The following is a 16,932-nucleotide window of genomic DNA, read 5'->3' on the forward strand; positions in this document are numbered from 1 at the left end:
TACTGTCTAGTGTCCTTCCATTTAAGCCTGGAGGACTTTCCTTAGTAGCTCTTGTGGAGCAGGTCATCTAGCAACATGTTCGTTCAGGTTTTGTTTATCTAGGAATGTCTTAATTTCTCCATTTTTTTTTTAAAGAATAGTTTTGCTGTATATAGAATACTTGATTGACCGTCTTTTTCTATCAGCACTTGGAGTATATCATCCCACTGCCTTCTGGTCTCTATGGTTTCTGATAAGAAGTCAACTTTTTATCTTACTGAGGAGTCTTTGTACATGCTGAATCACTTTTCTCTTTCTGCTGTCAAAATTCTCTTTGCTCTTGTCTTTGGACACTTTGAGTCTGATGTGCCTATGTTTGGATATTTTTGAGTTTATCCTACTTGGAGTTTGTGGAACTTGCTGGGTGTACAAATTAATGTTTTCATCAAATTTAGGAACTTTTCAGTTGTTATTTCTCCAGATATTCTTTCTGCCCCCTTCTTTCTTTCCCTTCCTCCTGGGACTCCTAGTATGTGCATTTTGGTATTGTTGATGGTGTCCCACCTGTCTCTGAGGCTGTGTTCGTTTTTCTTCATTCCGTTTTCTTTCTGCTCCTCAGACTGAATAATCTCAGTGGACCAGTGTTAGCTGATTTTTTTCCCCTGCTGGTCATCTGCCAAGGAACCTCTCTAGTGAACTTTTCATTTTGATTATTATACTTTTGTATCTCTAGTTTTCTACTTGATTCTTCAACAATTTTATATATTGATACTCTCTGCATGATGAGATGTTAACATAGTTTAATTCTTTAGGCAGAGTTCCTATCAGTTCTTCAATCATGTTTAACTGCTTATTTAAGTTTTTGTCTAGTAAGTCCAATATCTAGGTTTCCTTAAGGACCAGTTTCTGTTGACTGCTTTTTGCCCCCGCATTATGACCAAAATTTTCTGTTTCTTTGTGTATCTTATAATTTTCTGTTGAGAACTGGGCATTTTAAATATTATTATGTGGCAGATCTAGAAATCCTATTTCCCCTTTTCACAGTTGTGGCTATTGTTGTCGTCACTGCTGCTGTTCATTTAGTTACTTTTCTGAACAAATTCTGTACAGTCTTTATTTTTCATTTCATGTGCCCATGAAGTCTGTGTTCAGTGAGCTTCACTGTCAGCTAATGACTGGATGGTGATTTCTTTAGATGCTGGGAACCAGTCATTCCTGGAGCCTTTGCCGAGCAGCTCTGTGCGTCTGTGGGGAATGCCTTCACCATTTGGCCGCAGTTTGCAGGTCTTCCTGAGCCTTTACTTCCCGCTTATGCAGAACCTCAAAGCCAGCCAGAGATGAGGGATTAAGGTTTCCTCAGGTCCTTCCTGGCCACCTGCGCTGTCCTACACATGCGCATGGCCTACAATCCTAGGAATCTATTGGAGCTTTTTAAAGCCCCCTATAGGTATCTCATTCCCCAGTGTTTCCTTTTAAGTTTTTTGATTAGCGTCTTGTTAGCCCCTCATGGTATTGCCACCTCAGGCAGTTGTAATGTTAGTAATTCCTTCTTAACGCTTTCAGCAGACACTCTGGGGATAGGATCATTTGTCCAGTATGTATGAGCTCTGAGACGGGTCAAAAATGACAAATCCTGATAATGGAGCTTTTCAGGTAGCTTCTGGACTAGTCAAATAGTGACGGTTCTCTAGGAATGGGGTTTTTTTTTTTGGTAGCTTCAAATCACTTCTGCCTCCTTCAGTGGCTGCTAGGCTGCCATGGTGGTGGGGCTGTTGTCGTTTAACTCCACCATTAGGCTAAGGATATGGGGATGGGGATAGGTCAGGTTAAAATGTCACAAAGCTCACTATCTTTCTGGAGATTTAGCTATTTTTACTTCTCAGATTGCCGTAAGCCCTTGTTTAATTTCCAGAGTTCTGCAGAAGTTACTTTTCATAAATTTTGCCAGTGTTCTCATTGCTTTTATGGAGGAGCAGGTTTTCCAAGATCTTTACTTAGCTATTCTAGAAGTGTTTTCCCTGCTAGTTTGTTTTTAACTGAGTTATTTGCAAGGCTAACGAATTCTACAACACCAGTGCCACCACATAGGACATAGGAGTCCATCAGAGAGGCTTCCCCAAGAGGCAGCAGTCTGCACCCTGTTGTAAATTTGTTGCTTTTTCCTTATTAATTTGTAGGCGTTCTTTAAATACTCTAGTAAACAGTCCTTTGTCATTTTCATGTGTTGCAAAACTTCTACCAGTTTGTGGCTATTTTTTCTTCTCTTCCCTTTATGGTCTTTTAATAAAGTTCTCACTTTTATAAGATTTGGAATATATCAATATTTTCATTTATGATTTATACTTTTTGTTTTCTCATTAGTGGAGTTTCTCCTTACCCCAGTGTTATCTAGATAGCCTTCTATTTTTTTTTTTCCCCTAAAAAGTTCCTGCTGCTGCATTCCCATTTTCTACCTGGAGTTGATTTGTATGTGATAGGCTTTAGGAGTTCAATTTCACATTTTTCCATATGGATATTCGATTGCAGCAAATGTCACTTCTCACTATGCAGAGGTCTCTTCATAAACCCTATGTTTTTTCTTGCTCAGTTCTTCTTAACCTATGCCAGTAGCTCCTTGTTCTTTGTGAATGTCTTCAATGGTCTGAGGCTTTTGCTCTTCTATTGAATTTATGGTTCAAATGAAGGAGAAATAACATCTTCAGATATTGATTCTTCCAAATTATGAACATGATAACATATCCATTTATACAGATCTTAACTCTTTCAGAATGGTTTTATCATTTCCTCTATAAATCTTATTCATCTGGAATTGATTTATTCCTAAGCTCTTTATATTTCTTAAGATATGGAAAAATGGTATTTAAAAAAATTAATTTCTAATTGTTGCAGATCTGTAGGGGCATAATTCCTTTTTCTGATCCTAGGTATATTTTGTATATGGATTCTGTGTCCAGCATCCTATCTTTGTTTTTCTTGACTTACTGTGCCGGCAAGGCCCTCCAACTGAAAAGAAGTAGTGATAACAGGATACTTTACCCTGATCTAATGGAAATACTTTTAGCATTTTACCATTAAGTATAATGTTTTTTATAGGTTTTTGTTAGGTTAATGAAGTTCAGTTCCTTTCCTAGTTTTATGAGAATTTAGTTTTATTTTCTTATCACAAATGGATGTTTGATTTTATCATGATGCTAGAAAGGAAGTCCTAGTCATTAAAATTTTTTAAATTTTATTTTTCTCTTTTCCTTTAGCAAAGAAGTTTGTCATCCTGATATTGGTGGCAAGATCATCATGTGTCCTCAGTGTGATCAACATTGTTCATTCTGGAATCTCAATATTACTTGCGAGTCCTCAAAGGTAATTTTTGTTACTCCAAACATTTGCAAATAGTGAAAGATTTTTTTTTTCTTCTAATAATTTTAGCACAGCCTAGAGTTATTTCTTTTTCTGTGAAATTCAGAAACGGAATTTTCAAATAAACTTCCAAACATTCTGAAAGGTAGCCATAGAATGTATGTGTTTATTCCTCTTTTACAAATAGTAACTGAGATACAAAGCCGTATCTAAAATCTTCGGGTGGGTCAGTGAGGAACTGCAGAATTGACTACTGGAGTATTTGAAGTAATCAAAGCAGAAATCTCAAAACCAGCTTATCTCATGAATACTGTTTAATAGGTTTACTTATTATATGTATTTTCCTTAATTCAAGTGAGTAGAAGCCTGATATTTGTACTTGTGTTTTTCCACTTTCAAGGTGTGCTGAAACTATGCTTGGTTTTTTAAAAACCCCGATCGTCAGATTTAGGCTTTATCTGTGAATATGCATAAGAAAGGCTTTGTATATAAATGAGAACAGATATTCACTTTTCCCAAGATGTTCCCACAAAACACATCTGGTTCCCTTAAACATGCTGAGGAGCTTGAGCTATATGACTTGTTACAATCCAGGAGGTTTAGGACAAGTACTGAGACTAGAGGGAGCTTACCGAAAGGCATGCCGCAAACTCTACCTGGAAAGAAAGATGGCCATCTTGCTTTGGAGAATTTTCCTGACAACTTTCACCTACTGTTCTTGCATGTTGTGATCTTTTCTCTATTCCTCTTGTTCTGCCATGAAAGCTTAGGAACCTTGAAATGACTTCAGAATATTCTAACTTCTCTAAGTCTTATGTAAACCAAATACATTCCTATTATTTTGATGTCACTTAAAATTTATATTTTGAAAGATTCTTGAATTTATTATCACTTTTGACACAACAACCCTGTGAGGTAGGCAGAACAGGTACTCCCTCCATTGTACAGATTAAAACACCGAGGGTCTGAGAGATTAAATAATTTGGTTAAGGCCACCCACCTAGTAACTGACAAAGCCAGAAATTGACAGTAAATCTGCATTTCTTGCCATTACTGTGTTCCTCACCAGCTGACAGTAGTCGCAGCCAATTCACTCACAAATTGAGCACTACGTTTGAAAAATGTTCCACTACTTAATTAAGATGATTGCAGGGTATTGTCGACACATGGATTTTTACTCTTAATTTATGAATTAAAGTAGATTTCATTGCCTTTCCCCCAGAAACCAACACAAATTCTAGACTATAAAAAATCTGTCATAAATCACATAAAGTAGAAAACTTGAAGCTAGCAGGAGGGAAGCTGCCTTCCAGTGAGGTTGACTCATAAAGGCCACTAGTTCATATCCCTGGACGCTGGATTTAAGGCAAATGCCAATGATAATGCCAGAGGCAAACTATACTCCACAAAGTACAATTGGAAATTTCATTTTCCTTAAGAAATTCTCTTTGAAACACCACACCCCCCTCTCTTCTCTCAGTTCTTCTTTTCTACTGACCCATCCTTAAACATGTGACTTTCAAATATGTCCCTGTATACATTTCATTGTTTTGGAAAAGAATAAATCTTTTATTGACCCTAATTGCCTAAAGAATCCTTTGAATCTTGTTAGAGTGATTTATTCTTTCATATGCCTCCTTCCCTTTGTAAAAGAAGTACATTTTTAAAGTTTTTAAAAAGAGAAAAAGCAGCCTTCCCTGTCTTCCTGTTGGTTAATTTAATCATTTCTTCATTCATACATTTATATATTCATTTCTGCCTCTTTCTTTTGGAAAGAGATAGGGTATTCACTAATGGACATGAATGCTAAAAAGGTTAATAAATTAGAAATAGAAAATTATGATCAAGGAAATGAGGGAACAGTTATGGAAATAATGAGGATTAATGTTGTTTTTGTGATTGAGCATTAAATAAGGTTCTTAGCTCTTTGGCTGGCAAGATAAAAGGGAAATGTGGTAACTTAAAATATTCTGTTCTCGGAAATACGTTGTTGTAAAATTTTGATTTTGTTCCTTTGCAGGAAGAAACACAACAAATGGTCACTTTTCTAGATTTTCATTGGTTCCTCTGCTTTAAAATATCATGCCCTGCATATACAACCAACTCTTTTCTTTCCTGTTCCATGTGATCAAAGCAGGATGCTGACTGGGCCTGCTCTTAACACAGCTGTGTTTCCCCATCTGTGCCCTCCTGCCAAGAAAGCTAAGCTAAGCTTTTTACCAAGAAAGCCCCTTGCTTACCTTGTCCCCTGATTCCTGTTTATGAGGTACATAGAGAGGCCCGCCATCTTGTTCTTTCTGCTAAGTCCTCAGTCCTCACAAATGTGGCAAAAATGGTAACTTCATCCAGACCACCTAACTCCATCTCGTAGGAGTGCAAGGCACATCCCTTATCTTGACCCAGGCAACTGGGGTGATCTTGGCATTAGCGGTAAACCTGCTTTTTTTGCTACTCCTATTTTTTTTTTTCTTTCACGCTGATAGATAAGCTTCCACTGGCTTTTTCTCAACATGGTAGGGCAAAGAATTCATAGGTAGGGTTTTTTCTTTCTGTAGTAGGTGTCAGGGCAAGTAGGGAGGGATCAGAGAGAGGCTGGCAGTGATTCCTAGGAGTAGCATTGGACGGAATCTTCAGGAATAGCCTTATTATAACACATGGAACAGTTCAGCATAGGACTTTCCTTACAATAATTTTCACTGAGGGATAAGGCATAACATTAAATGGAGCTTTGGTTCCATAAGAGTCAAATTTGAAAGATTTGAAATATTGGTCCATGGAATGCCAGGACTAGAGAATAGGTGGGGGGCATTGTTCCCCAGAGTGACCACTTATTAATTCTGTCTTCCTTGAGCTGATTTTTGAGAGGAATAGTTGGGTAACAGTTGGGATTGTGCTTTCTGATCAGGGCCAGATAGAGGATTGAGGGGATCTGTATGCTTTGGAAAACACATGTACAAGACAATGGTTGAGTGGATATTCTTTTATGAAAATAACGTTTTCACATAAATGAAAGTTTACCAACTTTACATCAGTACATAAAGGGCAACCAAAAAAGTTACTTAAAACAAAGAGTTTTCCTTAGAAGCAACTTTGAATTTTCTTCAGCAATTGAAAAGTTTGGGTTTTTGGTTGTTTTTTTTTAATCCTGTAGCTTCTTTTTGTTTGCTGTCTTCTTTACTCTTCATATGATCTGTATGATCTGTCATAAAGTTAATATTCTTCATGTTTGCCACTTTTCCAATACCTTTATAGATTTTTTTAGAATATGTAAAAATGCTCACTAGTGAAAAATTAGTAATTAATTGAAAGATTTTCTGGGAATCCTGAAAGGGAGATAAGTTATTTATATACTAGCAAAGAAAATGAAATTTAGCAGAACTAGTGAATAAAGCCTTCTTTGTACAGTAGTGTCATCTGTTCATTCATGGTTGTACCCATTGTAATGTCAGCAATAGCCCCTGTGCCTCCTTAAGCTAATGGAAACCTCTGTCATTGATGGTAGAAAAGCCATCATTGGGTTTGGGGAAACAGAGCTCTCCTTGGGCAGAGCCATCTCAGAATAAACCTTAGCCTTGTGCTCTTCTAAGCAAGAAAAGCAAGAATTCAGTAACTTACGCTTTGACCAGGATGAGATGATGATAAGATGCAAATTGTAAATCCAAAAGTTGCTTAGAGTTCCTTGTATTTTTAGAGCTGTAGTACTTCAAGTTCACAATGACAGCTTATAAGAAGAGGCCAGTATTCAAAAGTCTGTTAGAGACTTTAAGCCGGATGGGATCTTAGCAGCTATGCCAATTTCTTTATCATGATATGGAAAGATTCTATTGGAAAATGCACTGTGGTAAATACAGCAAAGGCTGTTTGCTTTCAAAACAACAAGAAATCCCATCTGCAAGTATGTAGTAGATGTGGTGATTGTTAAACTAGGTATCAGCTTTAAAAGAAATCCACCCTGTAGAATACAGAAAGCATCGCATATTTGCTCAATGCTAGTGAGTAGAAAACATTATTTAGTTATATGTCATTGTTTTATTTTCCAGAAATTGTGCATCTTTGACAGTTTTGGAACCCTAGTGTTTGCAGTATTTATGGGAATATGGGGTAAGTTACTTTATTTTTTTTTTAAGTTTATTTTTGCATCTTAACATTAAAAAAAAAAACCCAAAAAAAACCAACCCTGAGATCATACAAGCAACTAATTTAATACCATTTCACAGTTTGATATAAGCTATCAAAGTAACCCACTTTTAGGACCTTGGATTGCCTAAGCTTCAGCTCCCCTAGAACTCCATTTACAATCCTTAAGGCCGTTGTACAAGTTACCGCCTTAAAAAAACTATTTCAAAGAGTGGTTGCTTAAAACACACATTTATTATTTCCCATGATTCTCTGCAGCAGCTGGGAGGTTCTCCAGTCGTGTGCTGGCTCAGCCAACGTGTGCAGTGAGCCAGCGTCTGCACTGCAATAGATGGTCTGGTGGTCGCCAGGCTGGTTTCGTCTATGGGGCTCACCTGGGCTGGCTCGTCGTGCTCCATATGATATCCCATCCTCCAGTGAGCTAGTCCAGGATTCTTCACATGGTAGCTTTAGGCTTCCAAAGAGAAGCAAGAGAGGGCAAGCCCCAATGCGCAGACATTTTTTGAGCCTGCATTTGCCTCAAGTTTGTGAATGTCCCGTCAGCCAAAGCAGCTCATGGCCAAGCCAACAATGTGAGGAGGTGGGAGACTACCCAGGGGCTTGGATACAGGGAAGCACGGTTCTTTGGGAGCCATTATTGTAACAGTCCCCACACCTGTGATCCACCAGGACTTACATGGGGTTGGGACTCAGGGGAAACCACACAGGAATTACAGGTGAACTTCCTTCTTTATATTCTTTTATATGAGTATTTATTAAGTATGTGTTACTCTTATAATAGTAAATAATAATAAATTCTGTTTAATAAGTAGAACAGATATAGTCCTAAAGAATATAATTCTTATGCAGATGTTTTAACACTCTAGTAATATCATTTATTTTGAATAGCGTTGTAATGAGGCAGTTATCGTTTTCTCTAAATGCAGATATTTAAATGTTCAAGTAGTAAGTGTTCTACCATAGAAGAAAAAAATTCCATTTTCAAAAACAAATCCTTTCCAATTTTACTATGTAAGCTAAGGGGGAAATAGAGCTCAGGTTATAGATAGTTGGGGGCAGAAAGTGACTCAAGTCTCTCATTATTGAGAAGACAGCACATGAACACATGCAGCTCACAGTGCTTTACATGTGTCCTGGAGAGCGTTTCTTTTGCAGGGGTTGTGCCTGTTAGAAGTCACCAGATAGACCACAGTTGATCCAATGTTCTGGACACTTTTTAGAGATTAGTTGCCACTCCTGGATAAAGCATATTTTAAGATGGCCAAACTTATCTACAAAGTTACTGTCCTTCAGACATTTAGCTCTGTTCTGGCTAGAGACCAGACGCTAGCTAATATTTGACACGTAGAAGAATAAAGACCAAATTCATGGATTAAAATCCTCCGTACTCCTCTATTGTAAAATATGTCATTATTCCCTCTGGTCAGAGCACAGGTACTGAACACATGGGTGGTGCCCACTTTTACCTGTTGTGCTAACCTTTGTCTCGGCACTGATTTGTAACGTATGTAATTCTAACACATCTGTTGAACTCCATATACTAATGGATGTCGACAGCCCTAATTTAGAAAAACTTCTTTTTTTAAGATTTTATTTATTCACTTTAGAGAGAAAAAGAGAGCACGAGCAGGGGGAGGAGTAGAGGGGGAAGAACAAGCAGATTCCGCAGTGTGCAGGGAACCCAATGCAGGGCTCGATCCCATGACCCTGCGATCATGACCTGAGCCGAAATCAAGAGTCAGATACCACCCAGGTGCCCCAAAATACATTTTAAATAAAGCAAAAATATAAATTAATTTTGGCACTGGAAAGACAAACCTCCCATCTCCTAGCTAGCTCGCTTTCTGTGATCATTAACTATACCATGTTTATAGAACTGACTTAAGCATATTGAGCTGATTTTATGTCATCAGGCTTTAGAATGCAGAAAACATCGCAACACTGCTTGCAGCAGCATATGTGTATCTTCAAGGATATGTATGTATGATGAAGTCTTTAAGTGTCTTGTATTGCCTCTCCTCCTCCGTCTGCCCTATGAGAACCACTGCTGTGAACCTTGTTACAGAAAATCAGAAGGTGCAGAACCGAAGAGGCGGGAGGATGATGTGAAGTCTTTTATATCACCACTATTCATATTCTCGTAGCATCTCTTGTGTGCGCACATCATTAGAGTATTTTTACTATGTTTCTGCTCCCTAGGAATTATAAAATTTGAGGGTCGAAAAGCTTTTGTAATAAATGTAGTACAAATCATGTACTCATCTGAATAATGTCCACCCTTTGAGGCCCAGCCAGCCCACACATTCATACTGACTCAAGTTCTAAACACCAACCCAAGGGTAAAGTACCAGTTCTTAGCACATCCATTTCTCCTTACTGCTTGTTACTTCGTACCTACTTCTCCTGGATTCTCCGTGGCTCCAGGCTCTTGGCTGCATGGCTGCATTGTTAATTTTCACCTTTGAGTTCTGGGTGGGGCCTAGTGATTTCCAGAAAAACACCAGACCCTTGGCTTATGGGGAGCTGGGGAATCGGGAAGGCAGTAGCCTTAGCCAGCTACACTCAGGGATCAGGAAATAGCTGCTGCCAGTTCGTTCCAGAACTGTACCGGTCCCGCTTCCCCCGCACCAGCAAAACAAGGCCGCTCCTGCAACCACCTCTGCCTCCATTCGAGTCAGTTTCTGGTTTAAGTGACACACGCATGCATCTGATAGGAACCCGAGCTGCAAGAGAGTCTGAAAAAAATGTATTTTTTTTAAACCTAGTCGTTAGTTGGGAAGTTGGAATAAGGGCTGAGCAAGCTCAGCTACCTTACTCAGCTTTGTGAGTCAAGAGGTCTGAATGGTTTCAAGGCCCAGCCGAATGGCTCGGCTCTCCAGCAGCAGACCTCCAGCAGCTGGAACACTACCGCGTGCTAGGGGGTGCCCCTGTCCTTGGACGGTGCTGGCTGTAACCACTAATGCTGTATGGCTGGCTTCTTCGTGTGATGCCTCCTTCCTTCACATGTCATGATACCATGATTGAGAGGACAGGCTGTTCTGGATTCCCAAGGTCCTCGGCCACTTTCCCTCTTCTCTCATTTCATGTTGACGTAAGAGTCCTAACTGTGTCTCTCGAATCAACCTGAGCCTCGCGGTGTGTGGTTTGCCAGAGAACGTAAGTGCAGTGCTCCCCACCAGAGGGAGAAAGATCGAAAGGCACAGAGCAGGAAATTCCTGTCTGACATGGCACATAGTCACCCGAGGTCCTGGTGCCCTCAGTCTGGGACACAGAGCAATGTGAGTCAGCAGTGATGTCGTCCAGAAGCACTCGAAAACCACGCATGGTTATAATAAAAGACCAGGGTCTTCCCTGGACCCTGCAAAGTAAAATGCAAGGGTTTTGTAGACACCACCTTCTGGTGTCCCGTGACAGCCTAGCAGCAGGCAGCCTGAGGAAGTACCACATGGTGAGTCAGCACAGTTTGGGCTCTGGGGCCAAGAACACCTGGCCTCCCACACTGTCACCTGGGGCAGGTATTTTAACCTTTCTGTGCCCCTCTCTCTGTGTCTAAAATGAGGGGACTAATAGCAATTGCCACCGAGGGGTGGGAGGGCTTTTACATAGATGATGTCATTAAGCTCACAACAGCCCTGTGAGGTGGGTCCTACTGCCCCCGTTCTACAGAACGGGAAACGGGGCTCAGAAAGTTGGAATCTCTTGACCGGCAGTCACACATTGAATAATTGTCAGAGCCAGGATTTGACCTCGATGCCAACATCCAACTTATTCCTACTCTCACTCATCGTTCCTGGAAAATTAGTAAAGTCAAAGCGAACCCTGCTGGGAAGTGAGTGCTTTACCCATTTCAGCTGCCTTCACCACTGGGGCGTGCTGAGCTCCTGCCGCTCACAGCTCCGAGGCGGGATTGCCTCCTGCGTCTCTGACTGCCCCCCCCCCCCCACGTGCGGTCTGCAGGACGTCGCCGGCCTCTCTCTGCTGTCTCCTCCAGCGGTTCTCAACTCGGACTGATAGTAGACCTCTAAAGAAAAAACAAAACACGGTGCCCATGCCTCATTCTAGTCCAATAAAGTCAGAAACTCAGGGGTGGTGCCTGGGTTCAGTGTTTTGTTTTTCTTTTTAAAGCTCCCAGATGCTTTTCATGTGCAGCCCAGGTGAGAGCTACCCCTCTGCACACCTCATTTAGTGATCTCATCCCCTTCATGGCCTCAGTCACTGCTTTACAAAGTTTCCGGCTCAGCCTAGATCTTTCTCCCGAGTTCTAGACATTTACCTACCTACTGGACGTCTCTCCCATGGCCCAGAGGCACCTGATTAGAACCAAGCCTGTTGGCTTCACTCCTCTTACTGCCCTTTTTATTGTGGATAATGGCATTAGAATTTAGGGCATCACTTAAGCCAGAAACCTGGTTGGCATCCTAGACTTCTTCCTGCCCTTCACACACCTCACGCCTGCATCTAACGGTCCTACCTGCCAAACATACTGTCTTATCTGTCCTCCCACTCAAGCAGGCCTCGTCACGTACCTGCCGGCGGGTGTCCCTGCCTGTAGTCTCTCTAGAACACCTGCAGTGTTTACAAGAAGGTAACTTCAGGCATAGTGTCCTTTGTGATGTGCCCCTGCCATCTTTCCACCGGCTGCCCCACCCTCCTCATGACACTGGGCACTCACTTCCAGATATTTGCTGTTTCTGGAAAGTATCTGACTCTCTGGCTTCCTTGCCTTTGCATATGCCTCTCCTTCAGGGGACGTGGCCTTAACGTCCCACCTTCACCTGATCAACTCTAACTCCGTCGTCTGCAGGGGTCCCCTCCTCCGGGACAGCCTCGGCCACACGTTGGTCACGTGCTGTGTCTCTACTTACTTTGATCGTAACCGCATCACCAGAGTTCCTACACACCTGGTGGCTCCTTGAAGCAGGGCCTGTGTCTTTTCCCTCTTTATTCTTGGCACATAAAAATACTTGTGTGTGGACCAGTAGGAAAGCCAGGATTTCCATAGAGGAAGGGCGTAGGGGTACCAGGCTGACTGAAAGAAGGGTCTAAGGGATTTACCCTGAATCTACATTTTCAATCAACATTGAATGTTGTTTCTATTTAGTGTTTTAAGTTACAAGCTTTGAAAGATAGTAAAGATTCCTAAAAATTATTTTGTTCATACTTCACACAGGGTTGAGGAAAATATCAGATTTCCATATTTAACTTAGGGTGTCTTGGGTGGTGGTAAGTAGAGATTTGGGGACTGCTAAAGTGCCCCCCTCAGGCCCTTAAGAAAGAAGAGAAAGGGGGGGGGATGTAAGGATGAACAGGCTGAAGGATGGATGGACCATAAATTGTTTTTGAATTATGGTAATTTGTGTTTTTTAGTTGGCAATAAAGTGCTAGTAGCAGACGGATGCCTTAGCCTTAGGCACACTCACCTGCCTCCTGACCATCACGTCATTACCTTTCCCATGGCTGTAGTCTGTTTTCACAAGCTGAATAAATGAGCAACATCGCCTTTAAACAAATTAACTTCTCTCTTGTAAACATTAGTATAACCTATAAGTTAGGCTTTACTGACTGTATATAAAAGCACTGTGGGAAATTATAATAATTCATACCGATTTCTGAAACGTCAGTCACCGCTGACGAGACACATGCTCCTGTTCTCTCTCTGTTAGTCACCTTGTTTTTGGAGTTTTGGAAGCGGCGCCAGGCAGAACTCGAGTATGAATGGGACACCGTGGAATTACAGCAGGAAGAGCAGCCCCGGCCCGAGTATGAGGCCCAGTGTACCCACGTGGTAATCAATGAGATTACTCAGGTAAAGAGAATGCTATGGAGATGTGATTTGGTCTGTTTATACAGTGGTTCTCAACCGTGGTGGCACATCTTATCCCCTGGGGACCTTGAAAAGTCTTGGGTCCCATCACTGTATACTCTGGTGGTATACAGTGGCCTGGGGTATATCCTGGGCACAGGGATATTTTAAAGCTTCTCTGGGGATTCTAATATGCAGCCAAGGTGAAGAAGTATTGCTTAGAACAGTGGGCATAGGAGATAGACGTGACACCTTCTTTCATAATAAAAGTAAAATTGGGGGGGGGGAATGAGACTCCAACATAAAGCATAGAAGAAAAGATGCATTGGTCTGTGTCCTTCCTTTCATGTCGATAAAAAACGCAAAACAGAAAAAATAGACCCTATGACGTAGTTGTACAAGGAAGGACGCATTGGATTTTATAGCTGATTCTCACTTTTTCACATGCCCCTCATTATTACGACCCCTTCTTCATCCCAGAGGAGCTGCCCTTTGTGTTCCCCGAAGCCTTAGTGACTGCTCCACCTTCTGGTTGGGATGCGCACCAGATTGTGCCGCATTTATCCAAAAGTTGAAGACAGGCCCGAGGAAGAAGGGAAACATTCGTTAAGTCCAACTATGTTTAGGCCTGTGCTAGGCATTTTATATAATTGGAAAGGTAAATTTGCTTCTGCTACCACTGCTGCAAAAACAGAAAAAAATAAAACTGTACATCTCTCTGTATAGATATTCCAAAGCCAGTGAAAGATAATTTTTGAATCATCTGCATTATTGCTCCTTTCCATCAACACAGAAAATTTGGAGCTGATTGTACTTGCAGTCATCAGCATAAGGACAGTCAATTCTGAATACGAATAATTCTTGGAAAGAAAATGCTTTTACCAAGAGCATGGGAAATGTCCCCAAGTATAGATTTTATAAATTGAATCACAGATTTATAGAATGCCAACACTAAAAGGGACTGGAGGGAGCAGTTCAACCTCCTCATTTTATAAATGGAAAAAAATGAGGTTCAATTATCAACAGAAGGTGACATTTGTCTTTTACAATGTAACAAGCTTCAAATAATTCCCATTATGAATTGTTCTCACTGTTTACTGTGCAAGATGATGAGGTCAAACCATGTGTTGTTGAGAGACTATACATTCAGAAATGAAAGCAGAAACTTAGATCGAATTAGGTGTTGAAAACATCTTTTAAATACTGGGGAAAAAAAGCTTGTGTAATATTGGCAATATAGAAAAAGTACTGAAGAAAAGACAATGTGGTAATTTAAAATGGCCAATAAGTTAAATTTCCATTGAAACATGGCTTGTTAAAAAATTGAAGATGAAGGTTCATTTTTCTTTATTTTTTTCCCTCATGTTCCTTTTGTTGCTCATGCATCCTCCGTTGGCTCGGAGAGCCTGTAGTGTGGTAGTGAAGTGTGGGAATGAGACTGCCTGCAAATCCAAACACAGCAACTCACTAGCTCAATGATCTTCGGCAAATGATTTAACTTCTCTGTGCCATAGTTTCCTCAACTATAAAAATGGGAATAATAGAGTTGCTTCCTCACATGGTTGAGGTAAGGGTTAATTGAGTCAGTATGTAGAGCCTGCTTAGAATAGTACCTGGCACAGAGTAAATGTTGTGTCAGTATTTATAGCTATTACCACACTACAGCTGCTCGTATAATCCAGGTAAATCTTGAGAAGTATTGATCTCTTAAAACTTAAATATATTCTTATGGGCCATGGAAACACTAAAAACTCATAGCTCTACCAAATTACTATATAAAGCTCAACCAAGAAACACTAGTGGATACCTCGTGTTTGCAGACACCCGTGGAGCTTACTGTCATTGTTGCCGTGTCTAACGTCTAGGATGAGCTCAGGAACGTAGCTGTACAGCTTAGCATTGTCAAGTGCCCAGGCTCCTGAGCTAAGGTCATGGCAGATAAACAGTTCCTTATTCATGCTTGCATTTTCAAAACACCATTAAAATGAGCACTGCAGTTGCCTTGCTGTGCGTATATTTGAATTAACAACAACAACAAAAAATGCAGTTATGAGGAAGGGGGGGCTATGTTTGAAAACTAATTTAAAAAAAAAAAATTAAGCCTAGGATTTAGAGGCCAATCAGGAGAAAAAGATCATTTCACCAGAGTACTCATTTGATGGACTAAACCTTTTTTTTTTTTTTTTTTTTTTAAGGAACAAGAGCGTGTTCCCTTCACTGCCTGGGGAAAATGTGTCCGTATAACCCTCTGTGCAAGTGCTGTCTTATTCTGGGTAAGTCTGTCTTGGACATTTTCATATGTAATTGTAAATATCCAGGAAGCTCAAGGCAAGCTGGAAACCATGTGGTCTCATAGAATTGTTTCCAGAGAACCACTCAGCTACCGCATGGAACAGCTCTCAGTATTTCTCTACTCACCGTGGCTCTTCCAGTTCCTTTCACCTCATCTGCTTAAATCAGATGAGTGGGTCTGGATTTTGCAGTTTCTGGTGAAGAGACCAAATGGGAGGGGTTAAGAACTGTAAAATTTTTCAACAGTAACAACTAAAATATAATGCCTAGGAATAGCCTTAAAAAGATAATAGGAACTATCAAAGAAAACATAAAAACTACTGAAAGATATAAAAGAAGACTGAAACAAATGATTGTAGATAAAAAAATAATATCTTTAAAATATCAGGACTTATAAAATTAATTTTCGGTTTATTATTAATAAAGTCATATTAGTAATATAATAATTAGTAATACGTTGAGAGTTTTATTGGCTCAAGAATAGCCAAATTAGAAAAGAGGACATGAAGCCCAGATATGGGACCTCATATCAATAATAATTTAATAAATGACATGGGGAGGCATTATAACTTAGTGGGATAAGTAAAGATTATTTAATAAATGGCATTGGAGCACTTGTTAGCTCTTTGGGGAAAAAATTAAGATTAAAACCATACTATGAACACATATTGTAATTCCAGAAATATTTGAAAGGTAACACCACAAACTAGAAATAAGTACTGATGAATATGCAATCTCTAGAAATAAAAAGACTTTCTAAACATGACAGCAATGCAATAAATTTCAGAGGAAAATCTTTAAAGATTTCCACACATCAATAGCATTCTAAGCTTAAACAAAACAGAAGAAATTTTTGTTAACAACTAGGGCAAAGGGCTAATACCTTCAATACTAAGAAGTCCAGATCACTTCTAAGGTAACACCAAAAATCTCAAGAGCTAAGGAGGCAGAGAATAGGAATACCCTTTCACAAAAGAAAAAATACCGTAGCAAATGTCAGGTCTCAATACTAATTAAATCAATGAGCATTTTTTTATTTAATGTTTTTTTTTATTATATTTATGTTAGTCATCATATAGTACATCCCTGGTTTCTGATGTAAAGTTCAGTGATTCATTAGTTNTGGTTTCTGATGTAAAGTTCAGTGATTCATTAGTTGCGTATAACACCCAGAGCACCATGCAATACGTGCCCTCCTTACTACCCATCACCAGCCTATCCTTTTCCCCCACCCCCCTCCCCTCTGAAGCCCTGAGTTTGTTTCTCAGAGTCCATAGTCTCTCATGCTTCATTNTTTTCCCCCACCCCCCTCCCCTCTGAAGCCCTGAGTTTGTTTCTCAGAGTCCATAGTCTCTCATGCTTCATTC

General features: G+C 40.2%; 1 protein-coding gene across 3 annotated transcripts in view; it reads left to right on the forward strand.

Annotated features, from left to right (window-relative positions):
• Window positions 1-16,932, forward strand: part of ANO6 (anoctamin 6) — a 180,431-nt gene that overhangs the window by 129,272 nt on the left and 34,227 nt on the right. For all 3 annotated transcript variants that reach the window (XM_019809093.2, XM_011236194.3, XM_019809094.2), the window contains 4 exons: window positions 3,231-3,336; window positions 7,374-7,434; window positions 13,134-13,276; window positions 15,469-15,546. In XM_019809093.2, the coding sequence (XP_019664652.1) occupies window positions 3,231-3,336; window positions 7,374-7,434; window positions 13,134-13,276; window positions 15,469-15,546 (388 nt within the window). The remainder of the gene's footprint in view (window positions 1-3,230; window positions 3,337-7,373; window positions 7,435-13,133; window positions 13,277-15,468; window positions 15,547-16,932) is intronic.

This window comes from Ailuropoda melanoleuca, chromosome 16 (assembly GCF_002007445.2).
Source record: "Ailuropoda melanoleuca isolate Jingjing chromosome 16, ASM200744v2, whole genome shotgun sequence".
NCBI classification, from domain to species: domain Eukaryota; kingdom Metazoa; phylum Chordata; class Mammalia; order Carnivora; family Ursidae; genus Ailuropoda; species Ailuropoda melanoleuca.